At 35.9% G+C, this 12,016-nt stretch overlaps 1 protein-coding gene across 4 annotated transcripts in view; it reads left to right on the top strand.

Moving 5' to 3' along the window:
• PDCD6 (programmed cell death 6) overlaps positions 1–11,641 on the top strand; it is an 83,835-nt gene extending 72,194 nt beyond the window's left edge. For 2 of the 4 annotated variants that reach the window (XM_083377181.1, XM_083377180.1), the window contains exons 4-7: positions 2,744–2,788; positions 4,388–4,546; positions 7,655–7,764; positions 8,093–11,641. In XM_083377181.1, the coding sequence (XP_083233307.1) occupies positions 4,390–4,546; positions 7,655–7,764; positions 8,093–8,191 (366 nt within the window). In that variant the 5' untranslated portion in view covers positions 2,744–2,788; positions 4,388–4,389 and the 3' untranslated portion in view covers positions 8,192–11,641. The remainder of the gene's footprint in view (positions 1–2,743; positions 2,789–4,387; positions 4,547–7,654; positions 7,765–8,092) is intronic. The other 2 variants (XM_083377179.1, XM_083377178.1) reach the window with 2 other exon arrangements.
• Positions 11,642–12,016: the final 375 nt, after the last annotated feature.

Here is a 12,016-nt window from a genome sequence, read left to right as displayed (position 1 = left end):
ATGGTGGAGTTCCCCGAAAGCTTGGGAAACACTTAATTGGGTCATAACCAACTTATTCTCTAAGCAAGTCTACTTCATCCCTTGTCAGAAAATTCCCACAATCGAACACAGTAATGGAACAATACCTGCACTGTTTGATTAACTACCAACAAGATGATTGGACAGACCTGTTGCCAATTGCTGAAGTAGCTTATAATAACACTGTGCACTGTGCACAGGCTTCATGCTGTTTCAAGTGGTAACTGGGCAAGATTTTTACCCAATGCCTGAATTATTAGCCCAGGAATCCAGGATCTCCTCTTTAAAGGAGTGGATTAATCAATTGAAAAACATGTGGCCCATAGTGTGTAATGCCTTGGCAGATGCCTGGGCAGCTTACAGAATCCAGGCTGACAAAAGAAGTATAGAAAAGAACCCATACCACATTAGGGACCGAGTATACCTGTCCTCCCGGTTAGCGGCCCTACGTACATTGTGAAGCAATGTATGAAGATGTGCCATCCAGATCAAGGAGACTGCTAGTGGATGCATAAGAGATGCCAAAGGGGAAGGGTATACAAATGTGCAAGTGTGTGCGAGAACAACATAATAGGGAGGATGCATGCAACAGGCACCATGTGGGGGGTTGCAAGAGGTGCCAAGATCAGTTTTTTATGAATCCATGTTGACTACAGATTATAATCTTGTTCGCTTCTCGGTGTTCACAGATTTGTTGCTTGATTATCTTTCCCAAGATCTTCCTAGTTATTGATGCCGTGCTGATTAGTCTGTAATTTCCTGAATCTGTTTTTTTCCCTTTTTTAAATATGGAGACCACATCAACTCTTTTCCAGTCTTCAGTTAGTTCCCAGGTGATCTAAGAACTTTGAAAGACATGTTTCAGTGATTCTGAAATAACAGCTGCCATTTTCTTCAGAACTCTAGGATGTAGTCTGTCAAGACCTGGTGATTTGAGTCCCTCTGTTGCTGACAGGTGTTCTCTTACCTTATTTTTGCATATTTTAATTTGCATTCCTAAATTGTCATTTATGGTTCTGTTTTTGGTAAGATGAGTAGTGTTTGGGGTTTTTTGCATGAAGACAGATGCAAAGAATGAATTAAACAGTTCTGCTTTCTTTCTACTGCCTGTTACTTCTTTGCCATCTTCTCCATTTAGTGGACTAATTGTTTCTTTGAGCTTTTTCTTGTTTTTTATGTGTTGAAAGAAACTTTTTTTATTGTTTTAGACATTTTGACAAGTTCAAACCCTTAGCTTTCCTAACTTCATCTTTGCAGGTTCAAGCTATTAGTTGATATTCTGCCTTACTTATGTGCTTCTCTTTCCATTTTTTGTACTTGTCCTTTTTTGTCTCAGTTGGTCTGAGAGTTCTTTGTGCAATCATGCTGGTTTTTTTCTTGTTTTCCTTTTTTGTTTTTTTAGTGGTATTGAACTGGACTGAGCTTTTATTAATAGTATTTTTCAGTTTCCGAAACATCTTGAGTTGATTTACCCTTTAAGATTTTCATCCATGGGGTCCTTCCTAAAAGCTCTTTTAAAGAATAAAACACTTGTTTGATTATGTTCTGTTGCTTGTGTTTGTTTTATATTGAATTCTAATATAACATGGTCACTCTTCCCTAAAGTTCTTGCAACTTCAGTCCCCTCTATCATTTCTTTGTTGGTAAGAATAAGCTTTCCCTCTAGTTGCCACCTCTACCTTTTGGGGGATGAAGTTGTTAGTTAGGTTGATCAGGAATCTGTTTGATCTCCCATTTATTGCAGAGTTTCTCTCCCAGTTCACGTCAGAGTAGTTAACATCCCCGATTACTACTGTGGTATATTTTTTACATGTTAGTTAACTGGTTAACAAAAAGTTAACATATTTATTCTGCTTGGTTGGGTGGCTTCTAGTATATACCTATGGCAATGTCACTCTTTTTTCCTTTTATGTTGACCCAATGCATTCTAGAAGGCTTTCATGCTTTGTTTGCATCTCAGTAGAGAGGAAGTGATTTCTAACATATGATATAATGCAACTCTACCTCCTCTTTTCTTAGATCTGTTTCTTTTAAATAGTTTGTATCCTTCTATCAGTACATTCCACTCATGACTTGCATCCCACAAAGTTTCTGTAATGGCAATTGTATCATACTTGCCCTTGTGTACTAATATTTTCAAGTTGACTAATATTTTCAAGTTCCCTGAACTTTGAGTGTTAGGGTATAGGCATTTAAGTTCCTTGTGGCTGACGCTGGGCATACTTCCTACGTCTCCTACTTTGCATCTGAGTTTTTATTCTTTCTGTTTATCCCTACCTCCTTATATGTTTGGTTATATAATGGTTTTGGCTTGGAATTAGGTTCTAAAAGTCATGAAGATTGGTCCCCTCCCCCTCAATTTTAGTTTAAAGCCTTACACACAATATATTGGAGGAAAATATATATTTATATATTTAATAAATAAATATATATCATTATTATATGAGGAAAAAATTCTTCCATATTTATATATTTAATTTCATATTTACTTTATTGATGACAAAACTGTAATAAAATATTGAACAGTGGGTAAAACAGTCAATTTTCTTAGTAAGCAAAGATAATTTATATAAAAGTAAATGATTGCCTAACTTATGAACATAATTAAGAGGTAAGATTTATTAGTACTACTGTTTTACTAAGCTTTGTTTAATTACTACTCATTTATTACTTTGAAATGTTCTTGTTTCTATGTGTACCATGCAATGTTTTCTCTTTCTTTTAGGAACATGGACTCCATTTAATCCGGCAACTGTAAGATCTATTTTATGTAAGTAATATTTGAACTCCGTTTGTTTTATATTTAGATTGCACTTGTCTGAAGTGGGAACCAAAATGCTAACCTTTTCAGTTTTATTAATTTAAATAAATGCAGGTAATCTTAGACTTACAAGTGGATGTTTAATGGTCGATCAGAGTTATGACAGACTTGAAAAAAACTACTTATCACCTGTCCTCAAAGTTATGATTAGCATTTGGACATTTGACAACCAACTTGCATGCCAGTTTCTGGCAAAAAATACCCACTAACCCCACATCCGTTTAGGAGAATGGATTTGCATAATGACAATGTGATTCACTTAAAGATCATGAGATTCACTTTATGACCACAGCAATTTATTTTTACAGTTATTGTAAAAATGTGTAACATTGAGTTTGGTCACATGCTCCCCAACTTACAATTGCAATGGCTTGTAATCAAAATTCCAGATTCCATTGTGGCTGTAAATTGAGAACTACCTGAAAGTTTATTGTAACCACAGGTCCTATCAACTTTATTAATTGGTATTGGGATCTTTCAGGTAATCACTAGTGCAAATAGCATGTTTTTCTGCTTTTCAGAAAGCAATTTTTGAAACATTGGTTTATTCATCTTTTTCCAGAATGAGTAGTAACAAAGGAGCCTCTGCAGAAACCAGTCCTTTCATCAAAATGAAAGTAGCATTATACAGTCACAATAGAAGCTCTGCCCCTTTTATGTGTGTACAACAATTGCTTTTCTCTTTTCTTTTCTTGTTCTGTTTCATATATTTTTTGTTCTAATTTATTAAATAAAAACAAAAAGGTGAATGGAGCTTGTTTTGTATACTGTTGCTTTCATCATTTGTCCCCTTGAATACCTCTTAAAGAGAGCATGTATAGAAACCTTGATTTCCCCCTGCATTAAAATTAGTAAAATATTTCCATCCTTCCATATTAATGCTTTGCATAATTATCAGATAGACTGGACTATAGATATAAGAAATTTCTGCTTATATCACTACCCAATTAGTAGTATTGCCAATGGCATCTCTGGGTTATATGTGTCAGAATCAACATGATGGTACATGGAGAATGACAATGTAAGTGTCCCTTTTTTCAACCTGTGTTGCCAATGTCATATGTAAAATGAGGCAGGGCTTGTATCCTTGCAAACTTTGACACATATAACCTGCAGATTCTGCTAAATTACAGTATTTGATAAAAGATATATACAATGCTTACAATTTCAGGAACAAATCTAGCATACAAAAAGCTTCATAGTTTGCTGTGTATTTCTCCTATACTCATCTATTCCTAAAGTATGGTAACTAATAGAGGTCCTTACAATTGAAGAACTAATTGAATTGCTCTTTAAAATGGTTGAAACCAAACTTTTTTTCTCAAGTTCTGCGGAATCTATATTTTGCCCTGCATAGAAGCTGCTTTTGGGGTTTTTGTTTTGACATAAAAATGGGAAATAATTTCAGTACAATTAACTTTTTTAAAAAATACTTTTACTTTCTAGTAATTAACTTAAACGTAATAAATTAAAAATGGTAAATTACAAATAGATTAATATTTAGATTAATCTACTATTTAAATTAATTAGGATTAATTATTTTTTCAGCTATGTTTGACAGAGAAAACAAAGGTGGTGTAAACTTCAATGAATTCACAGGAGTCTGGAAATATATCTCTGACTGGCAGAATGTTTTTCGCAGATATGATAGAGACAACTCTGGGATGATTGACAAACATGAATTAAAGCAAGCCCTAACAGGTTTTGGTAATTCATAGTAATTATTAAAATATTTATTTTTGGCAAATAGCTTTATGTAGCCTTTCTAGATGTATAGACTTCAACTTTCAGAATTTTCAGTATTGTCAATCAGAAGAATTCTAGGAGGATACACCTGGATACATCCTCCACACACCAGGTTGGAATAGCTTGCCATTAGGTCTTTAAATTAATGTTTTTAAGCAATATATTGAATAGTGCAGCAATCACAAGTTATTTAGAACTTATTTCACAAAATCTTGCGATTGTGGAATCATAGTTGCAATATGATGCTGTCCTTGAAGAGGATCCAGAAACTTCATTTGGGACAAAATGTAGCAGTGTGGGCAATTTTAAGTGTTTCTAGAAGAATACATGTTACACTTCTGCTCTTGTCACTATCTGTTTCCTGATACAATTTAAGATGCTTATTTTGTCTATTAAATCCCTCTGAGGCATGGAATTGAATTTTTGGGGGGACCACCTGTCTCTAATTACAAACAAAGCTGAGGAACATTATTTGAAGGGATTAAAACTTAAGATTATTAAAAATATGGGGAAGGGATATAGTTTATTCCAGAGATCCCCAACCTTTTGGGCTCCAGGCACCAGTTATGTGGAGAGAGAGAGGTTTTCCCGTGGACCGAAGTGTATGTGGTTTTGTGTGCTGCCTGCATCTCGTGGATGGGGTTTTGCTTGTTTGTGTGGCCCAGTTGCTGACATGCCGCGGCCCAGTATTGGTCCACACACCCCTGGTTTATTTAATCAAGGTTAAAATAGTTATGTAGTTATTTCTGGTAGCCCTTAACTTTGCTGCTTAGGAATGAATGAAGAGGATTTAATATTTAGTCAGTACTGTAATTAAGGGAGAGTTATAGGGGAAAGAGTGCATCTCTCTGAGTTCTTCAAAGAGAATCACATAGTCTATCCCCAAGGGAAATCAATAGGCAAATGTCAAGTAGAGCTTGATAACTTAAATGTCATCCAAGTGCCAAAGGACTGAGCATATGATACATTTCTTTAGTTTTCTCTGTGGGATAATTTATAAGATATTACGTATTAAATTAACTGATTACAGCTCAGTTTATGGAAGATTTGAGGTGGGGGATGTTTTAAAATGAAAAAGAATTACTATAAACGTATATGATACTTGATAGAAAATGTTAATGATATGGATGCTTGTTCACTAATTTTACAAAATATTTGAAGATTTTACAAATACACACATGCATAGACACAAGAGGGAGGGAGAGAAAAAGAGAAATCTGAAACAGCTTGTAAAGGTATCTTTACAATTTCAAAAACATGATTATATAATAAAAAGTAGGGAAGAGGAAAAAGCATATCCATTTTTAAAGGTATATTTTGGTCCAAATATCTAGATATAAAAGAGTGTAGTTTTAACAGTATGATTGGGTACATGAAATCTTTTCTGAAAAACATCCTCTCACACTTCACAGCCAAGTGTTCTGGTGTGACATCTGGGCTTGATGTTTGTTTCTCATATGAATGAAACTGTTTTGACAATAACGTCACTCTTCTGAAGAGCTTACATTCATCTGAGGGAGAAAGGGGGTAAATTTGAGTATAATTTTTAGTGAAGTATATTATATAAGCTTACAGAAATCATTACACATTAGAGATTGTTGAAGGCATTTCCCCTTAGGTGGAAACCTTACTCCATTTAGATTTCTAACTTAATAATACAGATTCTGTGAAATGTATTTCTTGATACAGTAGAATGACTTCCTGAGTACATACTACCATGTTTCCCCTGAAAGTAAGACCTATCCCAAAAATAAGCCCTAGTTTTGGGGCAAGGCGCATGCCTAAAAATCAAGCTTGGGCAAGAGTATTGGGATGGACCTGCCCCACGTGCCCAATACCCACTTACCATTACAGCCAGGCCTCCCATGAATCAACACCTGCCTCACCTCACCAGCCCACTTCTGCAATACCCCCCAACCTGCATTTTGCTATCAGAGGCCTTCAGGAAATGCCTCTGCAGCTGAAAATAGCTGCAGAGGCATTTCCTTCGGCTGCAGAAGAAGTGGGCCAGCTGGTTGGAGCTGTCAGTGCCGCTGCTGTGAGGTGAGACTGTGGAAAAGACACCCCCTGAAAATAAGACCTGGTGCATCTTTTGGAGGCAAATAAATAAATTTTCAGGGAAACATGGTATTTGATGCTCAGGGTTATTATGTCTTCCTATTTAAATAAAACATTATTTTCATTCTGTACACTCTTATAAATAATTATTTAAAAACCTGATTGAAGAGGTATTCAAACAACATAGCACTATTTAAAAAATACATAGTATATCAAGATGGTTTCCAACCACAATGATTGGAAACTGATCAAAGAGAGAAGCAACCTGGAATTAAGGAGAAACTTTCTGACAGTGAGGATAATTAACCAGTGGAACAACTTGCCTCCAGAAATTGTGGGCGCTCTATCACTGGAGATTTTTAAGAGGCTAGACAGTCACTTGTCTGACATGGTATAGGTTCTCCTAACTGAGCAAGGGGCTGGACTAGAAGACCTCCCAAGGTCCCTTCCAGCTCTATTCTATTCTGTTCTAAGATTTTGATTTTATTTAATTTTACCAATCCAGTAAAAATTATTGTTTGTTTTCAGCCATAACTTTTGTTACAATAGCAATAGCACTTATCAATAACACTTAGACTTATATACCACTTCATAATGCTTTACAGCCCTCTCTAAGCAGTTTACAGAGTCAGCATATTGCCCCCAACAATTTGTCTTCGTTTTACCAACCTCGAAAGGATGGAAAGCTTAGTCAACCTTGAGCCGCTTGGAATCGAACTCCTGAAGTGAACAGTGATTTAGTCTGCAGTACTGCATTCTAACCACTGGGCCACTACGGTTCTTATTTGTGACACATCATAGTATGCTTTATGGGATAGCCTGATTTTTCATAAAATAAAAAGGTGTCAGCTAGCTCCAAAGGATCTGATTAAAACACATTGGTTCCATTGTTCTGTTATACCTGAAACTTCCTGGTTGTTTTTTTTATTTACTTACATGAATATCATTTATCTAGGTGGCTGCAATTATAGAATGTAATTATTTTAAATTTTGTTTCCAATTCTTAATAAGGATACCGACTGACTGACCAGTTCTACGATCTCTTGATTCAGAAATTTGATAGGCAAAGAAGAGGGCAAGTGGCTTTTGATGACTTCATTCAGTGCTGTGTTGTACTGCAGGTAATCATAGACTGCGGAATATAAAAAAGACAGATGAAGACAGATGATCAAATTGTTTCAAGTATGCAACATGAAAACAAGGATATGAAAGTTTGAATTCAAGTACAGCTTTATGTTGTGGACCATTGACTTTGCAGTTTTGTCCAGCCCTTTATCTGGATCCTGACTGCTACTTTCATTGTAAAAAACTGTAGAAAAAATATTCCCCTCCCCAATTTAGATTTCAGTATGTGCATCATATCTGTCTCATGGTTGTTCTATGCATTTTCTATAATGGAACACAGGTATTTTATCTGCAGACAATTTGACATTAACTTTTTTCTTCCAGAAATGGACAGATGTCTTCAGACGCTATGATACTGATCAGGACGGCTGGATACAAGTGTCTTATGAACAATATCTTTCTATGGTTTTCACTGTTGTATGACAGTAAATATTGTATATGATTGAGGAATAGAATTTGCATACAGGTAGTCTCGACATTCAACCACAATTGAGCCAAAATTTCTGTTGCTAGGCAAGGTAGTTATTAAGTGAATTCCCCATTTTTTTTTTGCCTTTTTTGCAATCACTGAGGTTAAGTGAATTCACCTCCCCCATTGACTTTTTTTGTCGGAAGCCAGTTGGGAAGGTTACAAATGACCATCACATGACAATGCAGCCATCTTAAATACATGCCAAGTGCCCAGATTTTGTCTCATAACCATAGAGATGCTGCAGAAGTTGTAAGTTTGAAAAATGGACATGTCACTTTTTTCTGTGCAGCTATATCTATGAACAGTCACTAAACGAATGGTTGTAAGTCAAGGAACACCTGTAAAAGAAAAATAGATTTTTTTTCTCCATACAGCACAATTAGTTTAGAAATACATTGCTTAAAGATTCTGTTTCTCATTGCTAAAGGTGCTATAGCTACAAGAGTCTGCATTGTATCAGGTATATTTTATTGCTGTAAGTAATCTTTAAACGCCAAGAGTAGAATTCTTGTTCAGATTTGCACACTATTGCATATATCTTTTTAAAATAGAAAACAGAAAATAAATGAAATTTTTATCCTGTGTCTTCACAGAAATAAGGGCCTTAAATATGCCAGATGTCAAGATAACTCATTAGTATTTTTCTCCCATTTAGATTAGGTTTCATCTGCTTGTACCATTTATCTTTTTTTTAAAAAAATAGTGTTACTCTTCTTCCTGGGATTTTTTAATTCTGGGTAAGCAGAATTTAAGAGAGTTATTACTAAAGCTGAATATTTCTTCTTTTTCCTTATTTTTGGGTGTAATTAAAATGTTTTCTGCCTTTACTCTCTGGCTTGGAGTTATAACTGGATATGAATACAGTTTTACATTCAGTAGTTACTATGCTTAGGATGCGCTGCCAGCCTAAATAATACCTTTCTGCACTAAGATCTATTCTACTCTGGAATGGTACATGGCCACAGAAGGGCTGCAGTTTCAACCATGTCTAATTTACTATTCCATGGAGTTTCTGCATCAGCCCATCAGGAACCATTTACTTTATCTTAAATAAAAAGCAGAAAACTTACTGAAACAAATTTTATTCTTTTAAGTTTCATGGTAGAGTATTAGTCTTGATTTACATGGCAAATGAAAACCCTAAATAATTGAAATGATAGCCTCATTTTATATATATATATATATATATATATATATATATATATATATATATATATATATATATGTGTGTGTGTGTGTGTGTGTGTGTGTGTGTGTGTGTGTGTGTGTGTGTATGTATATGTATGTATATGTATATGTATATGTATATATGTGTGTGTGTGTATGTATGGGTCGTAAAATGAGGATCTCATGACTGCACTTGATGCCAGATCCCCACTGACATTGCTTGTTGGAACCAGACAGGGAAGGTCACAAATCACAATCATATGATTGCAAGGATGCTGTAATGGCTGTAAATAGGACCAATCATAATTACCACTTGTTCAGCACTCTTATAAATTTGAATGGTTGCAGAATGAGTGATTGTTAAATGAGGACCACCTGTACAAAAAAAAAGTCCATCTATCTGCTTCCATTATGTCTTCACTGATTTCACTCTGAATTTGGGCAAATGACTGAATTTTAATTTCTAGGGGGGAAACCTACCATCAATCTTAATGCAATAAAATACTCTGAAAATAGCTTTTACCATCTTAATAAGATGGTAAAAGAAGATGTAATTAAGAAGCTTCAGGCACTACTAACAGTGTCAATTCCTAAACAGTCTCTTCTTTCTGCATCGTACCTGTTAATTAGGAAGTCAATTCTATTCCCAACTTTTTCTCCTTGAATCACCTCTTTAAGTGGTATTCTTTACTTGCATATGAATTCTATTTTATTTTCTCTTTGAATATGGGAATAGCCTAATCTTGCAACTGAAGGACATTTAAGAGCAGAAGATTAGTTTGTGGCTGAAAAAAGGAAAACTGTTTTACTTTCTTATTCATATTTTTTAAAATGGGGAATGGAGCAATTAATCTCTGATTAGATCTTGTGTATGCACAGTTCTCACAGTTACTGCTGTTGAGCCAGGTACACCTATTGTATACCTGTGCATTTGCTGTTGTTTTTTGCCTAAGTGTAAGATCTTATTTTTCTCCCCACTGAATTGCATTTTGTTAGATAAAACCCAACATCAAGATCTTTCTGTCCCGTAGGTCTGTTTTCCAAAGGATTGGCTATTCCCTCCCTGCTTAATATTGTCTGCAAATTTGATGAATTCCCCTTTTATCTTCTTATCTAAATAATTTATGAAGATGTTGAAGAGTACTCAGCCTAAGACAGAATTTTTGCATTGACTGATGGATGCATTCTAATATATCTAGGATAGTAATTAATTTAAAGCACAGAATGACTTGGCATTCAGAATCTTATTCTATGTATCAGAACCTGTTTCTTTGGTAGGGGGGATTTTACTAGATGGGTCTATGTCTTTTCCTTTTTCCCTCTGTGGGTTCTGCCATACTCCTGGGGGGAGAGCTTTGGGCAATTACTATGTATCTTGTCCTTTCACTTAGCTGCTACAATGTATCCTCTCAGCTTCCTCTATCTGCTTGCTCTTTGAACTGTTTTCCCCTTGATGTGAACCTGGGGTGAGAAAGGAATGTGCCTCCAGCTATCTGGCTTATCTCTCACTGTGGAAAAGAAGCTGTGAAGACCCAACAACATTTTCACAGCCTTGGGAACAGAGTCTTATCAGTATCATTCCCACAGCAGACTTAAGACCTGGGGATTGGTCCATTTGAACTGACTGGATGAACTATTGGGGTGGGGTTTGCTTTTTCTCTTTTAACCTATCGATTTGAGCGGGAAACCCTCAGATCCTGCCTTCTATGCCTGCTGTCAACTTCTCCTAATAAAAGTTTCTTTGCGATGAATCTATTCCAAGAGTTCTGCTTTCTTGGGAAGAGGTTTTGAAGTGGGTCCTTACACTATGTAATATTCTTGTTTCACCTCAGGATCACAGGGTTTGAAAAGAAACTATTATTTACTTTTCATACAAGAAAGATGAAGAGTTTGTTAAATACACACTGTTCCAGTTTACAAATCTTCCCTTTGACAAAACATTATGCATGAAGTACTTGGTAAATAAATAGCCAGTCATTTTGTCAGGTCCCCAAAGAAATACATTGTTTCCCTATGCCTATTTCTGAATCTTTAATCTTTCTTTGGGGCCTGTCATTCCGTTGGGAGGGGGGATGCTTTGCACTGTCTTACTATTGTGCCCTTCCCCCAGGGGATAGAATGTATCACCTTTATCTGAGAAACAGTTGTGCTTGTAGCCAGAAGGAAACAAAAGAGAGAGACCTTGAAAGAATGTGCCAAAGAAGCCAGTTACCAAAACACTATGCCAGGGCTTTTGAACCAGTACATTGGCACCTGGCAGGTGGTACATGACCATCCTAGAAAAGTGTAGTGGGGGAGAGGAATGACCTCGAAAGAATGCACCAAAGAAGCATTACCAATACACTATGCCATCTGTGGATTGGCTGGAATTCAAATGAACACTGGGACCCTGGGGGGAGGAGTACTGAATACTGCTTTTAGTATACTGCTTTTCTGGGTTTTCCTCAAACCTTGCTTTGTTTTCCCTGCTATCACTAGCCCCTAATAAAAGTTCCTTTTGAGACAATGCCTGTTTCAAGAATTCTGCTTTCTTGGATGGCTTAGCTGAGGTAGGTCCTTACACATTTCTTGTGAGAGAAAAAATTGTTCATTTTAAATTAAAATAAAAT

Source organism: Vipera ursinii (genome assembly GCF_947247035.1).
Source record: "Vipera ursinii genome assembly, chromosome: Z".
In the NCBI taxonomy this organism is placed as follows: Eukaryota; Metazoa; Chordata; class Lepidosauria; order Squamata; family Viperidae; genus Vipera; species Vipera ursinii.
This window is presented reverse-complemented; position numbering and strand designations above follow the sequence as displayed.